At 41.1% G+C, this 22239-nt stretch overlaps 1 protein-coding gene across 4 annotated transcripts; it reads left to right on the top strand.

Moving 5' to 3' along the window:
* The first annotated feature begins 878 nt into the window (after positions 1-878).
* On the top strand, positions 879-22232 carry cobll1b (cordon-bleu WH2 repeat protein-like 1b). Of its 4 annotated transcripts, XM_080037461.1 has the most exons (14): positions 879-1363; positions 1600-1680; positions 13364-13552; positions 15266-15470; positions 15577-15802; positions 15982-16026; positions 16121-16218; positions 16400-16636; positions 16775-16904; positions 19228-19450; positions 19554-19642; positions 19795-21236; positions 21467-21616; positions 21705-22232. In XM_080037461.1, the coding sequence occupies exons 1-13, from the start codon at positions 1338-1340 to the stop codon at positions 21578-21580; spliced, it is 3105 nt and encodes a 1034-aa protein (XP_079893587.1). In that variant the 5' UTR covers positions 879-1337; the 3' UTR covers positions 21581-21616; positions 21705-22232. The 4 variants fall into 4 exon arrangements, with proteins under 4 accessions (XP_079893587.1, XP_079893586.1, XP_079893588.1 ...); XM_080037460.1 differs by lacking the exon at positions 879-1363 and having other exon boundaries at positions 1545-1680; XM_080037462.1 differs by lacking the exons at positions 879-1363; positions 1600-1680 and adding an exon at positions 8253-8467.
* Positions 22233-22239: the final 7 nt, after the last annotated feature.

Raw genomic sequence — 22239 nt, 5'->3', positions numbered from 1 at the left:
CAGTTTTACATGCTGTTACAGGCATTAACATCAGCATTCCCATATACCCATATTTTTGCACAGCCAGTTTTTCACATTTTATTTAATTTCATACAACTAAATACTGCTTTTCAAAAAATCTTTGTTTGGAAAACATCCCAGTACTTAGCTGTTCCTGATAAATGAAAGACATACTACTCTTATCTTTTTTTTGTGAAAGCAGAGTCAATTATAATGCCGGCTGAGAGGGGTTCCCAAACTTTTTCATATGACTGTACATGGACAGCCCTGTCCACTTACTTATATGTACTAGATCTGGTGCTCTCTTTCCTAGTACATGCCATAATCTCCTTGTTCCAGTTAAGAGAAATTGTAATTTGACACAATGCAATTATATTTCTGAAACTAGTGTGTTTCCGACTTTGTGGCCACAGTTATGGGAATATATCTTCCTCTTTGAACATGTCAAGCCAGGGAACATAAAGACATGTGATTGAGAAGAACTTAAGAAGCCTTCACAGAGCCCTGGCACATCTAAAATGGACTAGAATGGTGACTCTGAACTAGGCCTTATTGGCAAACATCAGTGGCCTACATCATTTAATGTTCTTATGGCTAAATAGGACCTCATTGCTGCATCAAGGTTCCACAAAGTTTGCTCAAGCCTTCAGAGAAGAGATGTTAACGTCCATGGTTAAACAATGAGTTGTTTGGCAATCACATGTTATGTGGGTGTAATGTTGAGGTTTTCCACTTACTTATGGAACGGTCTGTCTTGACATGTATGATTCTGCATTATTTGCATAAGGGCAATTGAACTCGTTTCCCAATCCAGCCACACGATGTCCCTGTAGACAAATGAAGCATTTATTAAAAGGAAGTAGGCTACAAAACAACAACGCAGATGTTTTCGACACGACTTATTTCAAAGTAAAATGAGTGGATGTGTTTGTGTTACTTTTGAATGAATGGGGTATGTTGGGTGCTTGTGTTTTCTTGCCCTTGCATGTAAAGTTGAACACGCTACAGTTAAGCGCAACGGCTCCCTGGAGAGAAGGTAAACTGGATCTTGAGAGACGCCCCTCTTCTCTTGACACAGCTAAATGTTGCGATGCTGGGTCTTGGCTACACGGAGGACAGCTGGCACGGTTAACGCTGTAAAAGGGTGACAATATGATTTCGATAGCCTACCTCTGCGTTGTTTAAAAGGAGGAGATACATAGTTCACCACACTGGAGTGGTTTGCGCAAAAAAAGACGCAAGTCACGGAACTTCAGAGCGTAATCATGGATCATTTATCCAAACAAAACATTTTTGTTGCAGTCCACAACTGTTAGGCTACTTTTTTTTGGAGACAGATGGAAGTTGACCAACTATATTCATGGTAAGAGACATGTTTGATACATTATTTCACTCGTGGGTCCCGTTTCCCAGTGAAAAGAATGGAAAACAACGGTGCATATGATTGAAAAGCTGATGACCTCATATGGGATTCGCCCATATGCAGGATTTGCCCGTTTGAATCACTTGAAAGCAGCAGGTTTAGACGAGCCTTTGCAACAAATGAGCATGTAAACTCTTACTGAAAATGAATTGTGCTTTTTGTTTGTGTTTGACCAGTCCGCGGGATTTTGTTAGACCAATGAGTTTGGTCATGGATGATCATGGATCCCAGCCCCATCCACGGAGCTCCGGTCTGAGGTATGTAGAACTGTCATTCCTTATTATCAGCTGGCTGTCACATCGGTGTCTTTTATTTGCCAATGACAGAGAAAATCCATAAAACTATAAGAAGACCATGTGTATTCAATAGTCTATTCAGTGGAGATTAGGAAATATTAGTCATAATGTTTTTATTTTTTTTAACTGAGCCAAACCTCCCTGGCCCTCATATTTTTTAGAAAATAAAAGTGAAAAACAAATAGGCTACAGCATGACACAGAAAAACAAATGCATTACAAAAATGCTGTCTCAATTATGCTGACACAAGCTGCTTTCTGAAGCAAACTGTTTAAGGTGTTGAGTAGCTATAATGCCACCTTTTGTAGATGCATCGGATTCTGCATAACCAACTTTCAACTAACATTCCTTTCACTCAGTACATCTTGGGGAAGTTGCAGTTGTTGCAGACGTTTCAACCTTTGAACTCTCCTCATTTCCTGCCCTCTGAGTTTTCACTGAGAAACTGCCTTGACCATATGTAGGGGTCATGGGAAGTATTTAGCAGGGGAAAACATTCTGCCTCCACTGTCTCTGTGATGAGCCCGAGGGTCGTTTTTCTTTTGGAAATCATTCTTTCATTGCGCCTTGAAATTGATATTCTATAAAATACTGATTGGTCATATGCAAAAGTCAAAGAAAATTACTGTGAGAGTATATATGACATGATGGAATTTCCCATCATCTTTGGTTCAGGGGGACTAGGGTGATGATGATGATGTCAGCTGCTTGTATTCCAGTGGTTGGAATCATTAAAGTTTCCAGAGCTTTTTCTTTTTTCTTTTTCTTTTTCTTTATACAGTGACTATTTGTTCCTTTGGCATTTGGAGATCTGCTGAGTTTTTGAGATGTTAAATTAGAGGTGAGATGGAGAATTTGAATATATGACAGTTTCCAATCCAGTATTCCATAAGAGCTATATTATGCACAGTTTCCAGTTGTCCTGCCCTGCATGCTGTAATCTCCCATTTTTAAAAATAGCATTCAGACACATCATATGCAGTTAAAACACACACACACACACACACACACACACACACACACACACACACACACACACACACACACACACACACACACTCACACACTCACACTCTTGGTCCAACTTGAATTCATATTTCAAAAGGATTGTGTAATCTGGGAGCACAGCCACGCTGGCTGGCTACAGAGAGCAGCAGACTTAAATATCTCTGTGGATTGACTATTATTTGGAAAAGTAAACCGCACCGCTCCATTAACTGCTGGGGAGTGTTGGGGAAAGGCATATGTTCCCTGTCTTATTTGTGGCTTCTTAAATTTGGAACCATTAAACCGCCGCTTCTCACTTTTTCAGAGGCAGTCCTATGAGAAGATTTCCCTCTAACCCCCCAACAGCTATACACTGCATCTGTTATCCAAATACAGAGCCTGTCAGTATCACTGGGCAGAGACATTGCTAGCACAGAAAAGACATATAATGCAATTGCCTTTTTTCAACCAAGTTAGTCTCGATAAACTTTTAAGAGTGTTTATTTCCTCCTGTACTCTTTTCCTGTTGTTATTGAAGTGCATTTTTTAAATGCAATAATATAAATAATTTTATATAATTTAATTAAAAAAAACCTTTATTGTTGTTTTATTCTTTATCATGAATCTGCCGCATGCAGATTCATGTGTTCATACTCTTAACAGGACACTGCTTGGAGTAGGTCCTGCTAATTAGACACACCTTAAACCATGATCTCACATGGCTGGCTCTCCTCAGGGCAGAATGTGGAATTAGTTAAGGTATTGTGAATCCACACAGCTGTTTCCCTGACATGCAGGCAGTCCGAGGGCACAGCTGCTCACATGAGTCTACAGATGAAAAGGATGGCAAGAATGACTTGTCGAAACAAATCAACATGTCGAGTTGAAATGTAGTGACACTCGCTTGTTTTTGCTGTGGACTTTAAGGTGAAATCAGCGATTCTGGAGAATGCTTGTTGTCAAAATCACCTACAGAGCCTGGCCGGTGTATTAGCATTGGAATTGTTTTCAGAGCACACACAGTACTGACAGGTAGCAGATCGCCAGGAGATATTCACTGATTTTGACAAAGTGATTTTGACAAAAAGCCTTCTCTGGAATCGCTGACTCCACCTTTTACAACTCACAACTACTATGTGATAAACTTTCAGAACACCTCCTCCATTACACTAAAGCACCAACGCTGCAGGATCTCCTCACAGTCATCCTCAGAGGACAACAAGGCTTTCTTCTCTCAGGAAAATGTATGATTTGGTCTGCAGTATGCTGCCCTCTGGAAGCCCACTCAGATCTTCTGTGCTCGCAAATAAAGATAAAGGGCGTCATTCAAACATATCCACCCACTTGATGTAATAAAGCAGGAGGCAAATGACAATTAAGGCCCAGTGAGCTGGTCCTGGCAATGAGCTGGTGCGCCTCTGAATACTGTGTCATCTCCAAATGCTTTCTGCCTCACAGAGCTTAAACAGACAATATGGCTGACATCCAGGGAGCGGGGCATAATGGCTCTTCTTTGTCAGCACACTGAAGCCAACGCATTGACCGTAAATGCCAGTAAATACTTCTAACTGGACAGTCATGAACTAAAACCAAGTTTGTTTATCGTAGCAAATGATTCTTTTTATCTCTAAAGTACATTATGATTATCTGCTTGTATAACACCGGTGCTGAACACATCAGCCTGTTTTAAGTCGATTTTCTGCACAGATTGTGCCTGGACTTTGGCTAAAGAGAGTGTAGTCCCTTCTCTCTTTCTGCTATGCACTCTTCCAGGCCATAACAGTTGGATGCCTCCCACTCTCAGCCTTTGTAACATTCATAATGACCTCACATGAATTAGTCCATTGTGCGCCCTCAGCAGCAACTTTCACTTATCTCCAATAACATTCAAACATTTTCTTTGACAAAGGGACAAACTGCCATGATTAGCTTGACCTTCACCTAGAGTGTTTGTCTTGTTTAGATGATAACCCAGCTGGTTAAGCCTGGCATTGGACTTTTCACTAGTGGTCTGTTGAACTATTATCCCAGCATGACAAGTCACAAATCCAAGCTTAAGCTGATATTTAAGCACCAATGGGCGGGTCAAATGGAAAGTTGCACACCTTAGATAGTTCTCTAGATGGCACTGTCACTGTGCATACTGTATGTTCACACTGTTATTTTCACCCAGATGTTTGTGCATGGGAACAGAAGCAACTGTTTTTGTGTTGAATGTTGGCACAATATCAGGCTGATATTTAAATGATATGCTGAATGAATCTTACCATTTCCTTGCATACTGTACACTGTAGCAAACAAATTAAACATAGTGATGCACCAAGCAGCAGCCCACAGTTTCCGTGGGAATATTTACCCTAACAGTGGGCATTAGTAAACAAAGCGTGAATCATTTTGCATTACAGATCAAGTTATATTGTTTCCATCCCAGCTGTATTTCAATTGAATTTTAGAAAGGGTGTAACCCTGGTGACATTAAAGGTTTAGTCGCCGATTCTGTAGAATGCTTGTTGTCAAAATCACTTTTTGTCAAAAATATTGAATATCTGCTACCTGTCCATCCGTATGCGTGCAGAAAAAAAAATCTGTGTTAGTACAAACCCTAGGCTCTGTAAAGGAAGACAGGTAGCGGATCATGAAAAGATATTCACTGAAACAACCAGGGATGCGACAGATACTGTATATAAGGAAAAGGAAAGATCAAGGCGTAATGTAGGCTAATGATGAAACAAATCAGTAAAAGTATGTCCCAATTGTGTGCCTACTGCATGCTAACTAGATTCTTTTTATGGTAAGATGTAGTATGTGGAATATAGAAACAAGAGTATGCGATTTGGAAAGCAGGAGAAGTATTCTTTCTGAGTTCTTGGTGGGGTCGTGCATCACTGAATAGTCTATTAACACCATTAGAGATGAGATAGGAAGTAATGTTCGCAGACTTACTTTGGAAACCTCAGTTCATGTGATCAGCAAAGGAGGGAGAGCATGCTGATGTGCCTTTTTGAAAGATGCTCCACCGTAAACAATGCTGCATTGTTTCAGATGAAAGGACACAGTGTGATAGTTCTTATCATGAACCAGGGGGGAACTTTTCTCTCTTGCTGAGGTATGTTCTTTTTAACGTTGGTCTCACTTTGAAAAAAAAAACGCACACTTAGTCAAGTTACCAGAAGTTAGAGTGACATTTACCTTATCTTCTCTGCGCATGTTATTCAAACTGTGTAGGGCTATCGTGCGTAAATACATGCCTGCAACCCCAAGCAACTTGCCAGTTTTATTCAATTCAAAGGAATGTATTTGTGCATAAACGTAGCCTGAAACCTTCTTTTTGTTATGTTCTCTATGTATTGAAACCAAATTTCTCTACTTTGCAGAATACTGTGTTTGTGCAATGTTTAGTGCAACGAGCAAATTGAGCTGTTCTGAGATAAGGTGTTGGTAATGTACCATAGCTGCAGAACCCCAGTTCACAGATTAGGATGACGTCTGCTGTTTGGGGGGCCTTGTGTTAGGGAACAACAGAGAGATCACCCACCCCTCCCTCCCCCCCGTAATCTCAAATCTCATTACTTAACATGCTGGCAGACCTGCTGGCTTACTCCGGCTCTGCTGTAGTTTTATGCGCTGAGTAACGTCTAGTACTACAGTGAGCAACCCGGGGAGTAATAACGCTGATTGAAATCGAGGGCGGATCATGACAAACGGATATTACATACTGCATTGGAAAGCCAATAATGTCACGAGGTCGGCCTATTAAATATTCATCAGAAATGTATTGTACATGATGATGTTAAGGACGCGCTGAGAGTTTGAGTTTGTCCAGGCCTGTGCTTGGGGAATGTTGTGGGAAAAAAAGAAAAGGTTTTTTGTTTTGCGTACAGTAACAAACGATGCACATAGGAAGTTCTCATAGGGTCCCCATGCTCCTTTTCTCCCTAATCCCCTTCTATCCCACACTGCTTACGAAGTAATGGCCTTTCCAGACCCTCTTTAAAAAGCTTGTGTTTACTGTGAGTGACCTCTCACCAATTTACCAGCTGAGGCTCTGGCGCTGTGTTTTGTCTTTTCTCGGGGGACCCCCCCCCCCCCTCCTGTGGTGTAACTCTGTAACGCCACCCCTCCTGCCTGCCTCCTACACACTAACATGTCCATTCACCACTCAACCTCCTTATCGTCCCATGGTATTCGTTGATGGCGGTTGTTTGTGGAAAGGGCCGCACATTCTTCAGTGAAAAGTGCAAGGCTACTGATAAAAGGGACTGGTAGTGAGCACCTATTTCACAATGGAAAATCAAATGTACTGCTGCCTGCCGTACCAGGCGCGTACAGTTTGCTTAACAAAGCCATAGCTTTCACATTGCATCAACCACATGATATCAAATCTGCAGATGACAACATTCATACTGTGGGATTATGAGGTCCAGGAATATCAGAAAGTCTCCATTGATTACATATAAATTGCCTTGTAATGTAGTAAATAGTCACAACAGAAGCCAAGGTTGAGGCTTCCTGCCTTTTTGGATACACAGTTTATGTGTAGATCAGAAAGGGAAGCAGAGCTGAAGCATTGTATTCAGTGAATGCTTGTGTCTGTACCTATACATTTTGACATAAATAAATGAAATATGCACCTATAAAATATAGCATTCATATCAACTCACCGGGAAATGATACGTTTTCCCACTTTAGACTGAATGCCTTTTCATTTGAGTCTATTTTGTGTTGATGAAAACCATGGGCAGTGTTTTCAATGGCTGGATGCAAGTGGCAGGTGCTGACAGCTTCTTTTGACAGCTTTTACTAACATTTAGCCCTCACTGCTTCCAAATATTTCTTCATTGGTGTGGGTATATTGTGTTGGTCAGGTTTATGTTTTTCAAGTTAAACCACATTGTTTAAAAGCATGTTCAACTATTGAAGAATCAGCACAGTAGTTTTATGTTGGCACTCTTGAAGTGAGGAGAGGGCAAAATGATCCAAACAATCCTAAATGTTGAGGCCCCTCAGTGTTCACACGGAGGAACAACTTCATTGTTGGAAACATACGTTGCTTCATACCTTCCTTAAGAATCACTATCACTGTCGATACGCTCAAGCAACATGATTTGGGAGTGAGTCAGTTCTGTGAAAATAAGGTGTGGTTTTTGAAAAGCTGGCAATTGTTTTTTTTCATTATGAAAAGCAAACACAGTACCTGATTTAAATGAGGTAGCGGGGAGGATTCCAACACTATTTAAACCCTGTGAAAGGAGGACTACAAATACGATGTGGTATGTCATTTTGACTCCCCTTGTTCTTCAACCTTTTTATAATCACATCATTACTAGCACGATTGAAATGAAGGCTCATTCATGATTAAAACACATTGTGATAATCCATCATATTTACTCTAGTCCTCTGTTCTTAAGCTACCAAAAGTGAGCACATGCTGCAGTGCACTGTTGCCCCACTGGCCCCACCCACAGGTTCATGTCTGCACAGGGAGGCAAAGCTGCTTACCTTTCAGCTCATGACAAGGGGAGGGGGGGGGGGCTGTGTGTGTGCTGCCGTACACACACGGTGCGCTGGAGCTTTTAGAGACGCAGCTGGGATTAAGGTAGAGGGGGACAGATTTCCGATGTCATGGTTCGGGCGTGGCGTTAAGGTATAGGCCCTTTTGAAGCCACACTGGTTAGGGTTTCAGTCAGTCAGTTTGACTAACTCATGGGAGACAAACGGCAGAATGGAAATTATTTGAGCCGAGACAACCTTAGGCAAAGAGGTAAGGGTGCGGAATGAATGCTGGCAAAGTGAGAGGAAAAGCAGGTCTGTGGCACCTGCTTCTCTCCACACTCTGGCTTCTGTCTTTCTTTTAGTGTTCTCTCTGTAAAGCACAGTAGGCCCGTCATTGACTTTCTTTGCATTTGTTGGAGAGGACCTCGGAATATTCTTTTGCGTCAAAACACTTTTTTTAATTCAGGTGGTGAACTGTCAAGTGTGTTTTGGCTTGATGTGGAGGGTGTGTCTCAGTGGCATGTTTGAGCCTGCACATTTGACTGGGCTGTGCAGCTACTGTAGCCCATACTCTACTTTACTCTTAAAGTTCTGGGAGTGTTGTGGTGGCCATTGGAGCAATTAATTGTTCCTTTAGTTTCTTAGAAAAATGTGGGTGTTGTCTGAAAAGCAGGAATGAGCAGAAGAGCCTCTTTGAAAACTTAGTTGTTTCTTTGCCAGTCCCCAAGGGGCCACCCCGCTACCCGGCAGCTGCTGACATACCACAGTAGGCCTTTTTTGCTAATCTTTCACCTCCTCCGAACCTTGAAGAAACGATGAATTTCTGCTTTATTTCAGATTTCTCCTCTGTGTGGTTCCCACCTGTTCTTTGTTATATTTGACACAGGATTGGCCTTACGGCATTTGAATTGATTGGGTGGGGAAAAAAACACATGCACACATAATAAGTGAATGAAGGTTTCTGGTCAAAGTCATGCCAGCTGGAACACAGTGTAATGGAATGTAGGGAATTTGGATATATTGTTCAGCTGGTTGACTACTGCTAATATTATTGTTATTTTATTATTATTTTCTATAACATATACCAACAGAAATATTTTGTAATTTCACCGTTCTTTAGTCTCTCTATCTCTTTCTCCCCTCATCTCTCCTCCTGTCATTTTCTCTGTTTGATTCACACATAAGCTCAAAAATATTTGAAGTATTTTTACAGGAGAAGCAGCATCTGGATATCATATTGGCCTTTCGTTTTCCCTTTTTTTATTTTGAGGTTGGTCAGTAGAGGTTTTACCCTTAAAGCTAATCAAGTGGATTTTAACTTTTATAGACCATTGGCAATATAACCCCACTCTTTCAAGTTAACCTGCATATTTTCCCCCTCGGGTTTGACTGTGAGGCAGAGCACCAGACACACAGTTTGAATCATTTGACACATCACAAAGCCGAGACAATATTTATTTTTCCAACAGCATGTCGGTTTCAGAGTCCATTTGTTTGCATCACTGAAGTTCACACTACCGGTAATACCCCTGTGATGAAACATTGCATATGGCACAATGACAACAGGTCTGTTATTTCCTGGTATCCTGTGATCACGTCCGTCTGGCATGTCCTCTGGTTGTTGAATGGGCTTGTTTGTGAATGTCGGACGGACCTCCCAGGGAAACCCTGTGAATGAGGCATCGACACGTCAAGCCTCAACACGTCTCCTCTCATTTAGCAACACATCCTGGGCCTCTGAGAAAACACCGGCCTGGACAGCGAAAAACAAACCATACCTGTGTGTCTGTGCCTGTCACCTGCCTGAGGTGTCTTGATAGAAAAAAAACACTGATGACCCAGCTGTGTATACTGGGATGACCCTGAATCGGCATGGCTTTGTGTTGTGCATACCCATTTACTAATGGTGTCGTGTCTATTTGAGCCATTCGTCATCAAATATCACGTTGATGTTCACATCACATGAGAGCTGTTTCAATTAAGCAATCTACTCACATGTCCCTGTTATAGAGCATTTGTTAGTTTAGACACATTGCTAAAGGATTAAAATCTCATTGCCAGATAAACAGCCAGAGCCATGAAATCAGGACTTTGTACCCGGTAGAGACCACAGTGTGAATGTCTGTTTTAGGTACTCTGTCTGTTGACATATGTGCAGGGAATTCATGGAGTTCATAGTCATATTTGGTGTTTCTGCACGTAATCTGCATATTATCATTCATCAATCACTCCCTTCCTTTCTTCTCGGCTCCCTTTTTAAACTGTCCTTTCGGGGTTACTTTTCAACACATCCATATATGATTCACAAGACAAAAACGCCTAAGCCACTGCAGCTGGCTACATACCACAGTAATGTGTGACAAAATAATGGCAATTTAGCTGTTCTTTGCTATCGGCTTTTGTTAGAAATTAGTTGTTTGGCTTTAAGGATGAATCTACTAGCCTGCTCTTGAGAGCATATGTTTACTTTGCAAATGTTATGGAAATCAGCCATTACATTATGCAATTCTATCTGTGAATTGGGAATTGTGTTGTGTGGCAATATCAATATGTCTTACCCCTTGGGCAAGACGATGAATATCAACAGGATATAAGTGTGGCACTTCTCTCACCACCCGTTTTTTTTATTGGACAAAGTTGATTATCTCATATAAAGGAGAATTCAGGCTTGAACTTGAAAAAATAGATTAAAGATGATACGAAGGAAATACACAAATTGATGCAGTTTTGCTCCAGGTGGCAACAACTGAGTCATAATTGACCTTAGCTGTGACACACACACACACACACACACACACACACACACACACACACACACACACACACACACACACACACACACACACACACACACACACACACACACACACACAAGGGAATCAATCTTAATATAACTTATGGGTGGGACCATAATAAAATGGCCAGGGAACCTCATGGGAACTCAGCCATCAAATGACTGAACTAATTGAATAAAAAACACAACATCATTTTCATGTATCAAATTGTATCCACTAGCAGACGGATGAACTCCAAATCAAAGCTTAAATATACAGACAGCCCTTATAATGAATGTATCAGGGGAACCTGACCATATAATGTTGTTATTGCATCATGCGAGCATTACGTCACCTTGGAGTTTTACTGCCACATGACAAATGTTAGGTCCATTATTCACCTCTAGCTGTAGTTGGTCTCGTTCAACTCCTGAGAAAAGTGCCTTGAAAGATGTTCATCTGTCTTCAGCACCTGGTTGCTCACACTGTCTACTCTCTGATTAGCATGGGTTTATTTAGTCTAGTTTGCTGTGGACTGTTTAACCCAAACAATGAGCTAAAAGTGGCCTAAAACCTCTGTAGACTTCTGCTTCATAAGTAGGTGATGTTTCTCTATGTCGTGTGTGTGACCCCTTTTAAATTTAGTCATTTGATTCAGGGTTGATGTAAAATTGCTGATTAGTGGAGCGTTAACTGTAATGCAAATGTTCGTACAATGCACCTGGCAGATATCTTAATATATATTAGGACAAATCAAACAGGGAACTGGTTGACAGTTTAACCTCTGTTGTGAATCGGTGCAATAGGGAGGGGATAAATATTTAACACACTTTGGTAAACATTAAATCCAAGGACTTTCACTGCCCAAGTCTCTCAAATTCAAGGACCTAACATTGCATATTTTGAGACACAGATCTAAGTTAATTTATGTTACTACAACACTGAAACTTTTTATGATGAGAACTAACAGCTTTACAGAATCTAACATACATCATTCAGACATTTACTTAGTTAGGGGAAGAAAAAAAACACAAATTTCTTCAATTTCAACTGAGTCTTAAGCAAATAACTCAAACAGAGTGGGATTTGTTAAAATTACACTTTTTATGACTGAAAATACCTCATCTTCGAAAAAACCATTTCAAGACACATGACTGCGACAGGAATGTATGGTAATAGCTTGTGCTGATATAATGTTGTGTTTTCTACAATATAGCTAATGCTGTGTATTGACTTCATGATTGGTAACATTGATTCTAAATCGGGTGTGTGTTTGTGCGTGCACGTGTGTGTGCACATGTTTTCATATATGTCATAGTTGTAGAGTTTAAGGACAGCCGCCCCCAAAGCAAGACTAATAATCTTTTGCTAGACGTGCCTCAGTGGAGCCAGTGACCTTGCATTGCTGGGATTCCTCTGTTTGAATAAGCAGTGCCCCCACGTGAGATTTTACAGGCTATAAATCAAGGCCCTGGCTCTGCAAAGGCTTGCTTTATCTGTATGCTGACTGACTGATGTGACCCTCCAGTGTCACTGGACAACTTAATGGAGTAACTGTACAACAATGTAGAGATGTAGCGACTTTAAGTGATCTTCTGTCTCCTTTGTTTTGTTATCATAACATCTGAAGCTTTTTAATTTCAAGCGAATGGTAGCGCAAATTCAAACGTGTTACCATTAGACCGAATACCTTATAATGATGTTCAAATTGAATACATTTCTCCATTTTTTTATTCAACACTTTTTTGTTCTTCTTTTTTCTCTCCCACGCGGTCTCCTACAATATATTTTAAGCAAACCATTTTAAGCTGAAACAAGCGGTCAAAAATTAACTTCAGAACTGAAATGTGTTTGTCATAGGGCTCCACTAGTTCTGTTTAATAATGCATGGGGTGTTGTCTCAATGCTGAAAATTGCACTAGCCTATGAAACCATTTTTATGACAACAAACAGTCTTAATAACACAGCGTCTACAAATCCAGAAACTGGTCTCTATCTTGCATCTTATCATCCGTCTCTCTCACATGTCTGTCCAATCAAAGCCATTTCTTCAGGCTCAATGAGTAAGTCTGTCCACTTGGTTGTCTTGTGACTTGTTTGCAAAGTGGACTTGAGCTCTTTCATGTAATAGCCTCACTGCTTTTCTAAAAAATCTGAGGAAGAAAGGATTCCTTTCATGCTGTCTGGTGCACTTTGGTTTTCAATCAGGTTATTATCTAAGATAGCAGAAAAAGGATTTGATTTTTTTTTTGTTAAATACACGTACAAGCACATCGTGGGAAAAGCATTCCCAGTCATCTTTAAAGTGTTCATTTGTAAGTCAAATAAGTATTTTCACAAACGCTAAAGCAACTCTGAGAGTAATTCACACTTTCTTGTCATGACTACAGGGTGTCGACCAAAAGCAAAGCACCGTCCCCGCCAGGAATAAAGACGCTGGATTCCCCAGGTTTCTCCCAGTGGTACCCGGGAAACCCTCGTTTAACCATGGAGCAGAAGGAGAACCTCATTGATAAAGACCTCAATCTGGTTGTGGTTCTGCCAGGCGGAGTAGAAAGGATTACCACAGTCCATGGAAGGTACAGTTAGAAGACTGTTATGGCAACAAGTTTCTCTCTATCATGATGTGTGGATGTTCAAAACATAAAGATATATAGCAAGAGTGGTAGGATGGCCTAGAGGAAAGGTGGCCAACTAGTAACCACAAGGTCGCTGGATCTATCCCCGGCACTGGACAGGAGGGTATTACTTGTAAAACTAGTGGTGGTTGGTGCTACATTTGCGGTGCCCACCATCTCTACCATTGTGTTCTTGAGCAAGGCACTTAACCCCCAAACTGCTCCAGGGGCACTGTACTATGGCTGACCATGCACTCTGACCCCCTCCGAAGTGTGGTTACTTGAGATATGCAAAAAGAAAAATTTCAATGTGCCTTGTTTAAATTGACTAATAAAGATAACTTAACTTAACTGCATGTGCAAATTGAACAAGAATACCATTGTGTTGCATTTTCTCTTACTGAACATGTACAGTACATTTAACATTGAAACACTGCATCACGAGACTGATGCCAGATTATGTCACCACATGCAGTTAAGTTCCAGTTAGATTGAGTCAGATAGGTGGAGTAGCTGAATGTGTGGTTTTAGTTAATGTGTGAGCGAGGAGCCAAATTGATTGCATTTTTTCATTAACTGCTCTACTCAAGTGACGTAAGTGAGAATTGTTGGGAGTGTTGATTCTGTTGATTGCATGCTACAGTAACACAAACAAATGTCACTGTTCATTCGTTATGTGAGAACGGCACCATTTAATCAGATCAACATGCGTCAACGTAACCCCCCTCCCCCCCAAGCCTGAGTTTCATAGAACAAGGTCTGTCATTTTATTCATTCGCACGGCTCCGACTTTCCACCAACAGAGTTTACTTAAGATATCATTATCTCTCCCACAATGCACAGTGTTTACAAACATTCTTTCCTGGGTGTCTTTTGCACCTTGGCCTCTTGAGAAATAACTGAAACCGATCGGGAATGAAAGGATTAAGCCCAGAATTCTTTTCCTAATTTTTGCCCTCTAAACCAGTTGTAAGTACTGCCTGCGCAACAGAGTAATTGCTTTGTTTTGAGGACTATAAATTGAAGGCATTGCGCTTGAGCTGTGTTGTCAGTGTCAGGTAAGTCTCATGCAGCTACTGTTGGGACTGTAAATATTCTTTGTATTTCCACACATTCTGCACAGCTTTACATTTAGACTGGTAGTTAAGAACAGTGAATATATCACTTAGCTGTGATATCAGCTTTAAAAAATGTGTTTTTTATTTAAATTGAACAATTAGACCCCAAATGATTAATCAGTTTGTCTATTAACCATTGGACAGAAAATTAATCTGCAAATATGTTGATAATATATTATCATATATAGTCATTTTTTATAGCATACATGTTAAACATTCTCTGTATGTCTCTAGTCTCTTGAATGTGAAGCATTTTTTCTATATTTTACATAATTATGAATGGAATATATACTGTATAGATTTTGGATCGTTGTCACACTCCAAAACAATTGGACACCTGAAGATGACTCTGGGAAACTGGGATGGAAATATTTAACTGTTTTCTGACAATTTTAAGACATTATATTAATAGAGAAAATAATCTGCAAAATAATCAAAAATAAATCAAAGTAATCAAACCATCCTCAAATCTAATTGGTTAATTGTTAAGCAAAGTATTTCTCTTGCCCATTTTTCAACATCTTGTCTCTTATAACCTGTCCTCTGTGTCTTTCAGCAAACCCCTGATGGATCTATTAGTGACACTTTGTGCAAAGTATCATCTAAACCCGTCGGGCCACACATTAGAACTGGTCACCTCCAACAAGAAGCACACCAAACTCAAGCCCAATGCTCTCATAGGAACTTTGGATGCAGAGAAGATTCTACTTAAACCTAAAGGGGAGGATAAAAATAAGAAGACAGGTCCTCAGATGCCTGAGGTACTTTAAACACATGACACCATGCGGGCACACAGAGTGAGAACACCACTGTTTGCTGTTTGTGTAAACACATTTTGTCAAAATGGCACATTTGTTTTTCCTCCAGGCAACTGTTCGGATGGTGATAAACTACAGAAAGACCCAGAAAACCATACTACGGGTCAATCCTCGAGTTCCCCTGGCGGAACACTTAGCAGCCATCTGTGAGAAATGTGAATTTGACATAGAGTCTACAGTTCTGTTTAGAGATGTCCAATCACTGGCCCCCCTGGACTTGTCCAGCTCCCTGAATGATTATGGAATACGAGAGGTCTATGCAAGAGACACAAAAGGTAAGTGCTAATGTATTATTTAAAAAGCTAACTTTGCCGCATGTGATTTAGCAGGTTCTCTTTTGATATTATTAACCATTCAAAGTTTATAATGCTATATCTCATCAGGCCACTTACTGTGTGTTGTTGTCGTTGTACACACCACTTTATTTATGTATTAAATCTTGTTGGCTCCGCAGCACAACCCAGGTCTCCTGTGTGTCCAGCCTCACCAACCCATGCAGGTATTTCCTTCGGTTAACTGAATGATTGATATCTACAGAGCTGTCACGTTTCTGACTTTTATCTTACAATATAGTATTTTTTTCCATTCTACAGGAATGGTCACGCCAGGAAAAGATAAAAATCAGAAAGAGGAAGAGAACAAAGGCCTCTTTAGCAAGTTTAGCAAGAAAAGCAAGAAAAAATGTGACCAGGTAATGCAGTATACATTATCATGTACCAATTATGCAAAGCAACGGCTGTATCAGAGAGTATGACTTAAACGTTCAGAGGGAGGTTTGTTTTCTTTGGTTTGCCATTGGCTGACGCACACACTCTGTTGTTTGGGAACAGGGCTCTTATCATGTTCTGATTTAACTGTTTGTTCTTTTAAAGGCAACGACAGCCAGTGCCCCCGCTTCTCCTGTGCTCGTGAGCAAGCCTCGTCCGCTCAGCATGGCCTTACCTAGCTCTAATTCGTCGGCGCACGGCTCCTTTGCAATATCAGCCGACGTGCCGAAGAAGAGACGTGCACCTCAACCCCCAATCCTTGTGTCCCAGGGCTGCCATCCGGACGTCAGCCCTCGCCGTAGACTCCACTCTGAACCCAACTACCAAATGGACAGGGATCAGGTGAGAGGACATATTAAGACATAGCTCCAAAAAACACTTAATGGCTGTTATGGTAGAATGACTGTGAATGGCAGTACGGTTTCTGTGTTTAGCTGCATTGCTTAATATGACTTAATTAAATGTGGTCGTGTTCCACAGAGGCCTGGTTTAAGTCGTGACTCTTCAGCCGACTCCTCGCTGAAAAGGACCAAACGCAAAGCTCCTCCACCCCCCACATCCCCTAGTGCCGTCGTCCAAGAAACGGCTCTCCCAGATGAACATTTGCAAGGTTTGTCTTTGTTCTTATATTAGTGACTTTTCATGATAACCATGTAGGGCTCCTAGGTGTTTGTTTCATTGCAGTGTTGAATTATGAGTTTAAATATTGGCCTGTTAGGGATGTTTTGCCTCAAAGGCAAAGTCAGGTCTTTCCTAACCCTCCAGCCCAATGCCAATCTTTTTCATTTAATTTGACTCTTGTGCCTCCTAGTGGTCATTATTAAACATTGGCTCATTTTACACTACAGGCCTTTTAGGAAGACATGATCAGTGTTCATTTAGTGTCTTATCACTTGGGCTTTGTCTCTACCCATCAGCATGTGTTGACTTACTCAGTATCTTGTCTCCTCTTTTTCAATGTATTGGATCCCTTTATCTCAATGGAAATTCAGTCTTGCTTAGTGAGCTACCTTTCCTTTTTTTAAAGCACTCTATATTTGGTTCATTTCAAGTTCTCATAGGGCTTGAATTCCATGGTATTTTCCCTTGGTGGACATTTACAATTAACTTGCTTTTAACACACTTTCCTGTGACTGTGTGGACACATCTGACCCTCACTGTGTTTTGTTCTGTGAGGGAAACTCCACCCGTACTGTTTACAAAGCACTTTTAAGCAAAAATGAAGAATATTTTACCTAAACAAATATATAATAACTGAGGTTTGACAAACAAGCATGGACAATCTATCTCCGCTTTAATTGCTTAGGGGAATTAAAAGTGGGAGAAATAGGAAGAAACATAGCCTTACATACAGGTGATTTGTACCTTTTTTCTTAAAAGTGTCAGTTTACATAAATTATAGAGCACATTTACTATTTACATCAATGGCATATAGTCCTGCATTTAGTTGGGGTTTTATATGTTCAGTTTTCGACATTTTTGCCTGATACATTGGAGGTAAATGGAAGTTTGCTTGATGCGCTCACTGCATTGAAATTACATTCCAGATCTTTATTTATCTGGACAATCTGCAGACAGTTTTAATTAGGTAATGTTTTCATTTATTAGTTGAAAGTCCTGAAAACTATCCAGTGAGGTCACAATTTTCCGAAGTGATTAGGATAGTGTGTTTGGAATAAGATGTTCCTGCTGAGTTTTTCAACTGCTATGAGCACTGCAAACATAGTTCTATTCACTCCATCAGCTGTATGCTGATTGTACATTGTCCAAAAACTAGTTATATTAACGTATGAGTTTTTTCTCTTTTCTGCTCTCCTTTAAACTCTTCTCTGTACACCTGTGTGCCTCCTTTTTTCTGTTTTCTCAATATATTTTTTCTTTTACCGTGATGTTGCATTAGACAATCTCACAACTCCTCCTCTGTTACCCATAGTCCCTTTACTAGCAGCATATTTCCCAGTTCTCATTAATAATAAAAAGTGTAATCCCAGACTTTTTTACGACTGCCTGTCTACATGTATACAGTGCCATTTCCGTCCTCCCATTGCTCCTCATCTTTCAAACACACATTTCAAGGAGAAATATCGCTTCCTCTGCCGTTTCCCAAACAGCTCAGTGCCGCTCAAGAGGCGCTGAACAGTGAGAAGCTGCCGTTTTGTTGAAGTGGCCTCGAAATTCCTTCTGCACTCTGCGACTCTGTGATTTACTTCCTTGCTGTGCTAAATTAAGAACTAGGAAAAAGGGGAGACTGAGGTGTAAAAGATTAAGTGTGGGGGTGAATGTGTTTACATGAGTACTGAGATAAATAAAGTGGGATGCTTGGCTCCTCATGAGTATCGTAAATAAAACACAACTGATCAAAAATGATAACTTAAAAGAAGGTAGAGCAGTTTTGGATGTTTTGCCAAATCAGTTAAAGATTTTCATGTTGTTTCCAAAAGTCCTATTTACAACTGTTTATTCATTAGAGCAAATACCGTACATGTGTCCTTAAATAGATCTAATTTGATGTTGGATAATCTACTGATCAGCTGGCAACATTTAAGTTGTGATGACAGTTAATGGTGGAGTCAACAATTCTGGAGAATGCTTGATGTCTAAATAGACATTTGTCAAAATCAGTGAATATCTCCTCACGATCCAACTGGCATTTTGCTAGCTACAGTAGGCCCCCTTTCATTACATAAACTACCCTTTTCTTTTTAAATACCAGTTTACAGAGCCTAGGTTGTGTATGAAACAACATGAAAATTAACCCAACTGCCGATTCTCTTTTCAGCAAGCACACATTACGGACAGGTAGCGGATCGCGAGGAGATGTTCACTGATATTGACCAAAGGTTTATTTAGACAACAAGCATTCTCCTTTAAGGTCCGAAAAATGGAGTGAATGATTTCACATTGCCCATGTTTTTATGATACCATTTAAACAGGTGGCGCAGCTGCTAACACACTGGAAGAGATTATGGAGCAGGAGGAGACGGCTGCCTCCACAACGTCTGCAACTGCTAGTGATACCCAGGGAGACGACAGCAGCCTCAGTCTGTCTGCTGAAGCCTCACTGCATTCGCCCTCACCTGAGACTGAGACACTGAGCACCACGTCCACTGAGGGAGTTGGGGAAGATCAGTCTCCTGATCTGTCCTCAGATGGCAAGTACGAACTCTCGAATGTCTTCTCAAACCCGATTCATCCTCTGCCATTAGTATTAGCAACGCTTTTCATTTTCTTTCTCTTTGCTTCATTTTTTTTTCTACAGTCAACTGCCGAGCACAGTGAACGATTCTGCAACTCTGAATGATGTGAGGACACCTAGTGGCACAGACACACATGAACCAGCGCATACTGGTGTGTATTCCCTTAGATCACAGTCATATTGTGCTATAGATAGTAAATACCTATATACTGTATTTCTTGAACTTTGCCTTGCTCTGCCAAGTCTATGTGTTTTTTTGCCTCTCAACGAAAGCCAATACACAACATTTTTCCTTCCTGTACAGGTAGTGGTCAATGTCAAGTTGAAAGTCTTAGCCTGCAGCCCATCTGTGAAGAGTCTACACCTGAACATGTGGAAGGTGATTGTAGTACTGTAGCAAGCAGCCCCACTGTGCCTGTGATGCAGGATGCAGAATCACAGGCTTCCATTGAGGCAAACACTGAAACTCTACCGGAGCAGGCCAACAGGTTAGAGAGCCCGGTGGCCCCCAGCACGTCACGCCCCACTGGAGAGGATGTTCAAGTTCAAACAGATTTCACACCACTATCTGAGCCTCCACAACAGCACATGGACAAAGTTCCTTCCTCAGCTGACGCTCCTGCCTTTGAATCAGCAGGGAAGAAGGAGGCCGCCACTTTGATGGAGGAACCGGACGCGCCTGACTTCAAACATGCCTTATCCCCCACCTCAGAGACCTCATTGTGCCTACACTCAACAGCAAGTGCCCCTGTCGCGACAACGCCACCATCTATTTATGCCACAAACTCTGAGCCTAAGCCCAAGCCTTCCAACGAGCTGACAAGGGACTACATCCCCAAGGTGGGGATGACAACGTACACTATCGTGCCTCAGAAATCTCTGGAGAAACTGAGATATTTTGAAGTTGCCTTGACACTGGAGGCGCCTGGTGCCAATTCAGAAGATGGACCTGATATTGGTTCTCTTCGGTTGGACGATAGCACAGCACCGAGGGGACAGACGGAGGCCTTAAAGGAAAAAACTGAGCTAGACTCTACTGTACCCAGGGAAGACTTACTAACTAGCACTACTACTACCTTAGACACTGTTGATGAGTTACGTATACCTGAATGGATTCGTTCCTCATCACCAACACCTTTACCTAAAGCAGACGACAAGATCTCATCCCCAGCTAATGGGGCGTCTCAAGCAGGCTCACCAGCAGAGGTGAAGCAGGTGAAAATTCCACCCGCAACTAAACCCAAGCCTGGTTCTTTCCGCTTGGCACAGCACAAAAAACCAGCAGGGTATTATGTCCTTTCAGCAGCAGAGAAGAGCCTCGTTGCCAGTTCTGCCTATGGCCAGCGGGAGGCTCCAGTAAGTGCAGATAGAGCGCAGCTCCCACCCCCTCCTCCCCCACCACCTGTGCAATGTCAAGAGGAGACGGCGGGGGCCACTAATGTCGACCTGAGCCCTAGATTGGATCACAAGAATGCCGCATTCATGCGAATGACTAGGCAAAGTAGTTTGCCATGTAAAGAGCCGAGTTTAGGGTTAAGCTTGGAAAAATTAAGGAGCTTTGCAGCACCTAGGCCCTATGCTTCTACAACCCCATCCCGCTTCGCCCAGGCAGTGTCCTCTGCTGTGAAGAGAAGCCAGTCCTTAGACCATGGGCCAAAGTCGCCACGCTCGCCTGTTTCACCAGCCCTCTCCCCGATTCCAAGTCCCTCATCAGGCATAGAGACAAAAGGATTATCTAAGCTTCAGGTAAGTTCAGATAGCATAGCATACTTTAACACATTTAAATATCTGAAAGAATATGAAAGTACAGTAGAGGATAACTTTGCACTGTTGATCAAAGCACTTTTTATATTATTTTAATACCGTATTTACTTTTGTTGGACTTTCATAGTCTTTTAAAATCTTTATAAGAAGATACTGCAGTCTTGATTTGTTTTTGCCTCTTTATTTTTGTGTCTCTTTTTTCATCTTCACAGGATATTGAAAATGGAGAGGCAGGTAGTGATAAAGACCCTGCTCTGAAGGGAGTAGAGGCTCAACCACCATCTTTAAGTGAGATTGTACAAATGGAAGTAGAGAGCAGTCCATAAAAGTGCCTTAATTCTTCTGACAATACATCATCTACTGTGAGTGAATTCCAATGTGATGCAATGTGATATCATATAAATGTATCCACAACACATGCCTGAACAATTATATTGTGTTCTCTTCCAGGAGGAGCGTATCCTTTCTACTTTGAGTTCTCCAGAACCCTTCATGCCATGGCACGGACGCAGAAACTGTCTTTTGCATTACCTCTTTTGTTAGTCTCCAACGGTGTACATAAAATGATGTATTTTGCTAATTAATAATTTCTGTATTTTGTTTTATTTTCTCACAGTACTATCCTGCGTATTTTAATGCTTCTGTTTTATTTTGTGTGATGACTATCTTGCATTTAATGCATTACTGTTGTGAGTGAGCAAGAACCTTAAATGAGAGAAGAATAAAAAAGATAAATTATTAGACAGATTTCCACAATATTACGGGGTTTATTTAGAAAATGTATTATCTAAATAATACTGGATGTGTTGGGCGGACCAGGTCTGACCTATGGTACTTAAATGCGATTACACATCAGATTTATATTTAAGTATTACAGAGTTTTTGATTAAGCTGTATTCAGAAATGCACTGATGTTGCACAGTACACCTGTTGTTTTTGTTAAGCAGTGTCATTACGAATAAAGCTTTTATCATTCCAGCTGTCT

The sequence above is a fragment of the Ammodytes marinus genome, assembly GCF_949987685.1.
Source record: "Ammodytes marinus genome assembly, chromosome: 12".
Taxonomy (NCBI): domain Eukaryota; kingdom Metazoa; phylum Chordata; class Actinopteri; order Uranoscopiformes; family Ammodytidae; genus Ammodytes; species Ammodytes marinus.
The sequence above is the reverse complement of the archived record's forward strand: the minus strand, read 5'-3'. Positions and strand labels throughout refer to the sequence as shown.